This window comes from Alligator mississippiensis, chromosome 4 (genome assembly GCF_030867095.1).
Source record: "Alligator mississippiensis isolate rAllMis1 chromosome 4, rAllMis1, whole genome shotgun sequence".
In the NCBI taxonomy this organism is placed as follows: Eukaryota; Metazoa; Chordata; order Crocodylia; family Alligatoridae; genus Alligator; species Alligator mississippiensis.
The window spans coordinates 8822146-8832345 of record NC_081827.1 but is presented as its reverse complement, the minus strand read 5'-3'; the positions used below and the strand labels follow the sequence as shown (position 1 = coordinate 8832345).

Genomic DNA, 10200 nt, shown 5'->3' with positions numbered 1-10200 from the left:
ATAGTTGCACTGTATGAATGCACCTGTGGAGAGGATGTCTCATCCATTTTTTTTTATTAATAAAAGGAAGCTTGTAAGCCAGGCGGGGGGTGTATCTTTTCATGTTCGTTCTAGCTCTGCTTTCATTGCGGGATTTAAAAAAAAAAAAAAAATTTAAAAAATCCCTAAATATCTGTTAAGGTAAAAGAGTGAACCAGTGAATTTTGGTTTGTGGTAAGTCTAGACTTAAAGTTTCCCTCGGAGGAAATGGCAAGTCTGTCACTTGCTTATAGGCAGCAGGAAGAGCTTGGGAAGGCGTTCTGCCTCCTGCTAGTGGCATTTACCTGTATCCGTGCCACGGCTCTGGCTGCTGCTTTATACATAGGCTTGGCAGAATTCAATTTTCATTTTTTTAGAATTTCAATGGATAATATCGATGTTTGTTTATTTCATTTTTTAAATATACGTTTTCAGGGCTGCGTGAAATTAGGGGCATGGGGGCAGGCAGTTTTATTAATGAAAAACGTAGCTACTGGAGGCCTGCCACCAGCGGAGCAGCAGAGCTGCCATCGGTTCCCGCTTTGCTTGCTCATAGCTTCCTCGTTGGTTTTGTCACTTCATCCGCCTTCGTTCCCCATCCCCCTGGGGTTTCTGGGGTTGCAGTCCGAACGGCAGTCAGCACGGTTCTGTAGGACCGCTCCCCCTATCGTCACACACTCCATCAGCCATCATTTTTCTTACATCCCCTTTCTATAAATTTTGATTTACAATGGAAACATTTTTTTTAGCCGGTCAGAGAGATGAAATCCACATTTGTCAATGTTTCCCAATTTAAAAATCGAATCCTGCCAAGCCTGTTCGTAGAGCCGCCTTGCGTAGAAGCAGCGAGCCGTAGGAACGAGCTGCCCAGACGCAAGCAACTCCTGGCTTGGTTCGAGCTGGCTTTTAATGTGAATGGGTTTCTCCTGTATCTTGGTAAAGGTGCAACACATTTATTTTTTTTCATTAAGCACAAACCATTCTGCTTGACTCAAAGCAAAGCTCTTGGTTGGGGGATGGAAGAAAAGCAACCGAAACAAAAGGCCAGGCTGGAACTTGCCTGAGAGATGGTGGCGGTGATGGCAGCTGCCATCACCTCTTCTGTCTAAGAGCCCAGCAGCTGGGAACTTGCTAAGCTAAGTAGGAGACCTCAGATTTCCTTATCTGCTCAAGCTAAGTATTTCTGAACATGCCCTAGTCCCTCAATTTGTAGGGTGTCCTGAGTGCTCTTATTCTCTCCTATCGACATCATACTACTTATTACGTAAATAATTAGGCGTTCACTAGAGCCAAGGTCCTGAGTGCCCCAGCCACCAGGCTTGGTTCACGTCAGACTTCGTGCTTTGTGCAAGGAGGGGAACAGGTGACAGGTGGGACTGAAGGAGCCATCGTGGTTGGGGGCTTTGCCAAGTTCAAACCCACTCTGGTTCAGAGCAGAGGTAGGATCCAGTGCATCTTAGCCAGAAAGCTTAGGTAGTCTTGAGGTGGGTCCTCGGTCCCACCTGTCAGCCGTGCATCACTTGAGAGATCAAAAGTCAGTGCAACGGAGTTAGTGGTGGGGTCATGGTGTCGGCAAACCACCCTGCTGGCTGGGCACTGAGCAGAGGGAATGACCCTTGGCTGGAAGTGGGAATTAAACTCGAGTCTCTCTCATCCTGGTCGTGTCCCCTTAAGCACTGAGCTGCCTGGATAAAGGTCGAGGAGGTACACCCCTTTTCCTGGAAACAAAGCTGCCCCTGTGATCTCTAAATATACCCACACCGCTAATCAAAACTATTCAAGTCCAACTTGTGAATAGGTTTGGTCTGGTCGAAGCCCCCATCCTTCCCCACCACACCCGCATATACCCTCCGATGACGCTTTCCAACTCTTCCACTTCTTGGCCTGGGCACCCTACATTTGAATGCTTCACCTTGCGACAAAGCATCAACCAGTTCGTGTTGTGTTGTGCTGGGCCACGGAGAGGGCACTGCAGGGTGGAAGATGGACATGTGGTCCTACCCATGTAACCCCACGAGGGGTCCAACGGGGAGGGGGTTTCAAGCTCTGGTGACATGATGGCTTCTGTTGCTGACAAGTGCTTAGCCCCTGGGAGAGCCACGTATCTTTGCACTTTTGCCTCGTTTCTAGTATTTCAAAAGTAGTTGTGGCTGGAGCAGAGGGCCGAGGCTGAAGGTAGGTGCCGTGTGTGAGTGCAAACCATGCAGCAGGTCGTCCTACACAACTGATCCAGCCACTAGCTGGGGCGCTCCCGTACCAGCGATCTTATGAAACACAGGCCGCATGCTGAGCCTTATTCCTAGAGCCACACAAGTGGATGGGGCAAGTCAACCTATTACACTGTAAGTGAGGGGACAACTGGGCTCCACCATCTGTCATCTCCCAGGGCTGGTCATGGTGTGAGACTTTAGTTTCTTGAACGGCTTTGAGGACAGGTGAAGCCTGCTCTGCTCAGTCAGAGGGAGTAGCAGTGAGCAGGGCCACATGTGCCCTTTTTGCAAGAAGCCTAATGGTATGCTGAGCTGCATTGGTAGGAGCGTTACCAGCAGAGCAAGGGAAGTGATTGTCCCCGTCTATTCAGCACTGGGGAGGGCACATCTGGAGTAGTGTCCGCTCCCTGCTGCGGAAAGGATGTGGACAAATTGGAGAGTCCCGTGGAGGGCAATGAAAATGGTTGTGGGGCTGGGGGGCATGACTTGTGAGAAGCTGAGGGATCTGGGCTTATTTAGTCTGGAGAAGAGAAGACCGAGGGGGATTTAATAGCAGCCTTCAACTCCCTGCAGGGGGGCTGCAAAGGGGATGCAGCTGGACTGTTTTCAGATGACAGGACAAGTAGCAATGGGCTCAAGTTGCAGCAAGGGAAGCTGAGGTTGGATATTAGGAAGAACTTTCTCATGAGAAGGGTGGTGAAACACTGGAGCAGGTCACCCAGAGAGGTGGTGGGATCTCCATCCTTGGAGGTTTTTAAGATCCACCTAGACAAAGCCTTGGCTGGGGTGATGTAGTTGGGGATAGTGCTGCTTTGAACAAAGGTTGACCTTCTGAGTTCCCTCCCAACCCTCATTTTCCCTATGAAACTGCACTCGGGTGAGGAGGGTGCTGCCGTGCCCCTGGATCGGAGAAGAGGACGCTGTATTCTCTTGTATACAACATGCTCCAAAATAAAATATGCACCTTGTTCTTGAAAGGCAGAATGAAGGAAAACATCTTTACTTACCTTAACCGAGTAGCAGCAGCTGGGAGTGAAGCTGACTGATTTTCTATTCTCTTCTGCTCCTTGCCAGTCGCGTGCAGATTTTGCTTTTGCTTTGCAACAAGCCAAAACCGTTCTTACGGTATTTCTTACATAGTGTGCACTAAAATTTCCAACAGCTGAAAAAAGGCATGTCATATATGAGAAAATATGGCATTCCAAGATTAGCTGTGGAAGACTTTGGGAGCATTTGGATCTCCAAGAAGGTTGCCTGATTTGGCCCTGTGATGCTCAGGTTGAGCACGTGCTGCCATCAGTAACTCCACCCCACACCGGCCCCATTTCAGAGGTCAGTATTGCAAGGGCTGAGGCCTGAAGCCACTTGGGGACTTGCAAAGGTCACAACGTACAACACTGTGGTTTTGTTTTTTAAGGTGCCTCCCACAGCTGGACCCTGAATCCTTGCATTGGGCATCGGCGCTCCCTTTGAAACGTAGGACAGCAGCAGCGTGCCCGAGAAAGGGTCTTGTTGCAGGTGTCGGGAATTGGCTAAGTCGTCAGGAGGTAGAGAGAAGCTCAGCCCTGGGCCGAACGAGTGGCCACGGCTGCAGTTATCGGGAGCAGTGGGGCAGACCCGAGCATGACAGGTAGGTGGGGAGCTCTGAGGTTAAGAAACCTGAGCCAAGGGATAAGAGAGAGGACTGCTGAGGTGGTTCAGGCTGCGTGTGAAGGCAATTCATGGCGCTGGCCCTCTTAAGGCAAGCTGCCCTCTCCTCCAGCCCATTACCCAGCCAAAAACGCTCATTTACACAAAAGCATTTTATTGACAGAAGTACACAGTGTCTTCAAAATATATCTCGTAGGAAAATGCAAGAATTATAGTCTCTACAATCCAGTTTCTCAGTAAATTCCAGTGTACATCAGACTCCTGTCCCTGTCTGAGATGCCAATATACAGTACGCAAGATAGCGCTAATGTGCGTATATGTGCACCAGTCAACAGAATAGCCTCTTTAGCAATAGCTTCCCTGCAGACTCTTCTGGGTTACGGTACAAATCGCATGACTTAGCTTTAGTAGTAACTATATAAACCGTGCGGCAGTTGGACATCATGAATGCAAGAGAAATGGCTTAATATTATGTACATGTTCCTTATGAGTCTGAACGCAGACACATTTCCTGCAAGGTTTTAGCTGTTTGTAAAAGTCCTACCAAAATGAGAAGGCAGCAATCTCTGTACAGCAGGTCTGAATGGTAAAGCTCTTGCTTTAGGGAGGATTTTCCTTTTTGGTCGCACGTGTACACTTATGGCTCCTTTACAATAAGGGAAGGTTTAAGGCTAAAGATTTCTAGTTTCTGTTTCCAGCTGACTTTGCAATAAGCATTGTCTATTCTGTGGCTTTCCCCAGCTTTCAGAGAAAAGCCTTCTTTATTAAATAGAGGGTGGAAACAATCTACTATAAAATTATTTTAGTGGTTTAAAAATAGGATTGGAAAAATAAATACAAGTATGATCCCTCTTCAACAATGCCGTGTTACAAGCACTTATATCTCTGCTCTGAATGAGACAGAAAGTTTTTTGCTGTCTTCTTTCAACTCTGGTAGGGCGGGGGTCTGGACCCATTTCATCAAGGCCCTTAAGAGAGCATTTAATGGGTTTTAATGAGATCCTAGCACAGGTAAACATTAAGGTGGATATGGGTGGGTTGCTGCAATGGGCACAACTCATTTCAGGTGCCCTGGGCAAAGGGTCTGAATCTTATGTCGGAGGACAACCACACGCTTGCAAATGGACTTGACTGTCCCATAGAAGAATTGGGAGTGGATGGGACCGCAAGTATCAGTGGAAAGGCTGAGACCAGCTCTTTAAGGCTTTTCATAACATTACAGGAGCAGGTCCAGCTTATTGGAGCACGAAAAGGAAGCTGCTGCCTTGAATATCGCACGGGTTTAAGACCATCTCTTGGACAGCGCTGGCTGGACTCAGAAATGACTCTTCGCCCTCGACCATGGCAGGAGCCTCCTGGCGCTAGGGCCAGTGCAGTGACTCGCAGCATCCCTTTGGCAAGGGAGAGGCATGAGTTTTTGGCCTCAAACGGGCAGTGGTCTCTCTCAAACGGGTGGACCAGACCTCATGCTGAGAGAGACCAGATTTCAGATGAAGGTGAACTCAGCCTGCATTCGTGGGCTGCTCGCGAAGCATCAGACTGGTTCCTTTGCTCCCTTCCCTCCCCCTGCCCCATGCAAAAAACAAACAAACAAAAAAAGGGTTTCCATTAAAGCAGTGCACAAACAGGCCCAGTGGACTAAATACATTGACTTGTCGACAGCAGTAACATTTAGACGCTACACAATACATGGATTTGATCGCTCCAAACTCCACCCCGCGGAGAGGAGAGAGAAGGGAAAAAGCTATATAGGAGAAGAGAGAGGACGGACTCTGCGGACAGCTTTTTTGGTCCTGCCGTGCTAGGAGACACGCTTCTCCTCGCACTTCTAGCCTGTGCCTTTGCCTCGGAGAGTAAGACTGGGAATCCAAAACCTCTTGGTTATTTCACGCTTGCTGCTGTTCTGACTTTTTCTGTGGAATGAACAATTTAGTGCTTAGTCCTGTTTGGGCAAAAGTCCGCGGCCAAGAAAGCGAGACATTTCTTCCCCAAGCCCCGTTCCCTGAAGGGAAGAGCTGTCAGGTCCCAGGCTCCCAAGTGCTGGGCTGCTTAGGGTTTCATAGGCTTGAGGGGCTTCATGAAGCTCTCCCTTTGGAGATGGAGTGTCCCCCGGCTATGGAGCAAGGCAGTGGGAGAGCCAGGAGGGAAGGCCCATGCTCCAAGCACCACCTTGGTCCCAGCCTGAACCCCCTCCGCATGCCCCCTCCTGTCCCCGTTCTCCCACACCAGCTCAATGCTGTGTTCATAATGGTGAAGACTAATGTAAAGGGGATCTAAGACCTTCAGTCTTTAAAAAAAATAAAATAAAATGGACAGAAGCTACTTTGAGCTCCTCCTGCAACTGCTTGTCACTGCTATTACCATCACCTTCCTGCCGTCTGGAAAGGAGCTTTGTCTCCCTGCTGCTAGGCTAAAAACCTTCGTGAAGACAAGGGTCTGGATCTGCAAGGGGAGATGCGCCCAAGCAGGAGAAGGTGGCAGGAGAGCAGGTTTCTAATGGCTCCCAGGCAAAGCAAAGGCAAATGCAGCCAGAAACCGTTGTGGGCAGAGCTATCTCCGCCAGAAGGGACTTTTTACAAAAAACTGGCAGTGCCCTTAAAAAAAAAAAACACCACCACAAAAGCAGAGCCTGGAAGTAAGCAAAGCCAGGGGATGTGGGGCTTGTGCTGGAAAAGCACTTGCTACACCGTGCCCCATGCACAGAGCCTGAAGCCAAAGCAAACCCCTGCAAATGCAATAATCATGTTTAGATTATTGTCCCCTTGACCTGTCGTGGTAGGAAGGGACCTGCCAGCACGGGTGGGAAGGGGCTGGCCGTGGTGCCTGGCTCTTCTGCGGTATGGCCCCGACTGTGCTGTGTGGACCACCCTCAGCAATGCCTCTGGAGCCCCTCTGCCAGGGAAGTGGCTACCGGAGACGATGCATTTTAACTGCCTCTTCACTTGGGCAAACTCCCCCCAGGGCAGTTATCGGTCCACCATAATCTGTGCCAGTCCCAAACAATGTGGACCAGATAAAAAGGCAGCTGCTCTTTCAGCTCTACGCTGGTACTCTGTGTGCCGAGACCCGAGCAAGCTGCTGCTGTGCATGCAGCTCATGCAAACGGTGCAAAGCTGAATAAGGCTTGTGCCGGCAGCCAGGAGCCAGCTGTGGCTGCCCTCATCTGTAACAGCTTGGCTGGATCCAGAGGTCTGGGCTAGTGAGTCCAAACGACCATCGTCTGCTGGGAGCTGTTGGCTCCCCAGACTGCACGCGTGTCTGGTTGTCTTCACTGTGCTGCTTTCATGCTCCGGGCTACCTGCCCAACCCAGCTCCCAGCTGCCCATCTAGCCCAGGTCTCCAACAAACTCAGAAGGTGAAAGATGCCCTGTGTGATACTGTGACAATCTTTCCAATGTAGGCCAGGTGGAATCTGTGATGTGCGTGTAGCCCAGGCTCCTTTTGGGCTAAACCTTTGGACCATGCTCGGACCAGGAAACCTTTTGGAGAGAAGGGATGGCAAAGATTTGCTGGGGATGCAGAAGTCTCTTGAGGTGCATCTCAATGGCCTCCTTGGAGAGCAGTAGGCTTCAGGAGAGGAAACACCCAAGAGGGGCTGGTGTTCACGTGCGAGATCGCTGAAGCAACAGGACGGTCTGACTGTGAACAATCTGCAGGGCTCTCCTTTGCATTTGCACTTAACCTTGTGCAGCTTCTGCTGCTCATAAAGAAACTGAACCAAAAAATCCCTAATAAATCCCCTCTTCCAACACCCGGGCAGAGGATGAGATGAATGTGACGGATGCTAGGCTTGCTGTGCTGGAAGCTGGTCTGGGACCAGGGTGAGGAGCAAGGCATATGAATCTCTAGAAATAAAGTAGACTCTGTTCAGAAAAGAGCAATCCCACACGTGCAACTGTCCTGGAAAGATGGGCCTGCTGATTTCAACAGGATGTACAAACAGCTTGAAACAGGCCAGCGCTGCCCAGACCCGGGTACGACACGGGCGTGCTCCCCCAGGAGGAAACTGGCTGTGGCTTATCCCAGTTGCTGGGTTTTCTTCACCATTTGTGGTTTCCACTTTATAAAAGATCATTCGGTGGCTGCTGGAGGTAGGAGCAGGAAGCTCACGGCACTCGGTCCAGCCCCGATTTGGTCGCCGATGGTAGGCTCCCCACTGCGGTGGGCCCTGGAAGCACTGCCCCATGCACCTCGGCAGTCCGTTTTGGTGTTGAACAACCTCAAAGGCCTTTTCCCTATTGCTTGATACCCAGGAGTTGAACAGAAATGTCCTTGAAGGAAAAACATAGTGAAGTGCAGAGAAGAGGTGATAACTAAATAACATAACACGGGACAGATGCACGTTCTAGCTCTCGCTGAAATGCCTGTTGCAGGTTTGCTGTGCCTAGAATAGTGCCTGGAGTCGCTGGCGTTGCTAATGCTCCCCTAACAAGGCCAGGTGTGATGGTAGGGGCTAGGACGTGGAGAAGGTAGACCCTTCTTGGGTAGGGGTCTTCAGAGCTGTGAGCAGCACACTGTTGTTTGGGGGGAATGGCAATAACTTTCTGGGTTTTCTTCCCCCCAGTACTAGAATTGGTTGCACAGTGGCCTTGAAATTGCTTTGCTTTCTCGCAGTCTACTGGATCTGCGTTCCCTGAGTCCTGCTGCCTACTGGATGATTAAGAGACCAATTCCCTCTTGGATTGCTTGTCGATTCCTTTTTTGAATAGGTGAGAAATTTTGAGGGTCTGTTTTGAGCCTTTGGGTGCAAGAATCCTGGAACAAGGGGATTTTAGTGCTGCTTCAAATGCAGACAACGGTAAGGAGCTTCCAGGGGCTTCCTCTGAACTTGTCCTTTAGCTCCTGGCATGCTAGCTGGGAAAGATGGGCTGGTTCCCTTGAATTGCAGGGGCAGTTTTGGCCTGGGACCTGGTCAATGCTGTTCACAATACAGGCCGGGAAAGCCCCCGTAGGATATGAGCACCGAAGACCCAGGAGCGACTGTTGATGGGGGGGACGCTGTTGTGTTTAATACCCAGCACTTCCAGCAAGAATCTGGAAATGGCCAGTTAATCACGTGGCTGGGTGTGATGGCAGGGCGTTACTCTTTTTCTCTTTATCTCCTGTGAAGCTTAATAACTGTCTTTAATATTACCACGTGATAGAGGAAAAGGAAAAATAAACCATAAGCTGCATTGGCAACAGAGATGCACAGGGGAGGGTGGAGCTCTTGGAGTATGCTACCACGCTGCCCAGCACTGCCATCGATAGTGCTGCTGCTACCGCTCCCGTTCAGAGCCTCTTCGTTGAATGCCATTTTAGTTCTTGGTCGTTGCCGCAGGCTTTTGGTTGCCCGTGAAGGGTTCTTCAACTCGGGCAGTGGTTACACCCCACGTGCCAGGTCCCCGCCGGACAGAAGAAGCCCCAATCTGGAGAAAGCAGATTCCAAGTTCTGCAAACCACGCCGAGTTCGATACCATCATCAATAGTTGGGAAAGCCTTTCATCTCTGAAACTATCTCGTCTCCTCTAGTCAAGGCAAATAGAGGCACTATATATATATATATATATTTATATATTTATTTATATATAAACAAAATACACTCTATAGTCTGGACAGTGAATATGTTTGGATTTAGCGATGTTTAGGCCACAGCAAACTCCAAGCGTGGCTTCTTTCCTCGGCAAAGCTGGCAGGCACATGTGTCCCTCCTTGTCCGATAGGGTGACGGCACTTGTGGCTGTAGTCAGTTTGGTTTTTTTGTTTCGGGTTTTGCTTGTTTTTGCTTAGCGGTCTCCGGCTTCGTTTATAGATGCGTGTCCTCTTCCTCCTCCAGCTCCTCTTTCGTGAGGTTGTCCATGGGGACAATCCAGCTGTCGCCCAGCTCGCCATTCAGGTTGATCTTCTTCTCCTGCATCTCAGAGGAGGTCTCCATCACCTCCAGCGTCGGGTTGTCATGATAGCCGTTCTCCATGGTCTGCAGCTCTTCTGTCAGGCGCTGCTGTGAGGGGATAGGAAAGAAACCAGAAAGCTGTGAAGAAAACCAGAGCTGGGTGGTAGCTCTGGGGATAAGTGCATGGCATGTCCTAGCTGTTAGTCTTATCCTTGGATCATCTGTCTGCGCTGCCAAGTCATCTCACAGTCAAACATGGCTTGCGTGACTTCCATCGTGAGGATCACAGCTAGGAGCGTGGAGGAGAGGGGCGAGGACCCAGTGAGAGGGGCAGGGCGGGGAGCTGGGGCTGTGGTGCTGCGGGTCATGACTGCAGTGTGTGGGCCGGGCTGGATGGAGGATCTGGCAAAGCATCTGCTTCTCCTCCACCGGTGATGGAAAAAGGAGCTC

General features: G+C 50.1%; 1 protein-coding gene across 5 annotated transcripts in view; it reads right to left on the bottom strand.

Moving 5' to 3' along the window:
* Positions 1-4015: 4015 nt before the first annotated feature.
* The window catches only part of PODXL (podocalyxin like), a 69953-nt gene continuing 63768 nt past the window's right edge, over positions 4016-10200 (bottom strand). For 3 of the 5 annotated variants that reach the window (XM_059725749.1, XM_059725751.1, XM_059725752.1), the window contains one exon: positions 4016-9858. In XM_059725749.1, the coding sequence (XP_059581732.1) occupies positions 9664-9858 (195 nt within the window). In that variant the 3' untranslated portion in view covers positions 4016-9663. The remainder of the gene's footprint in view (positions 9859-10200) is intronic. The other 2 variants (XM_059725750.1, XM_059725753.1) reach the window with 1 other exon arrangement.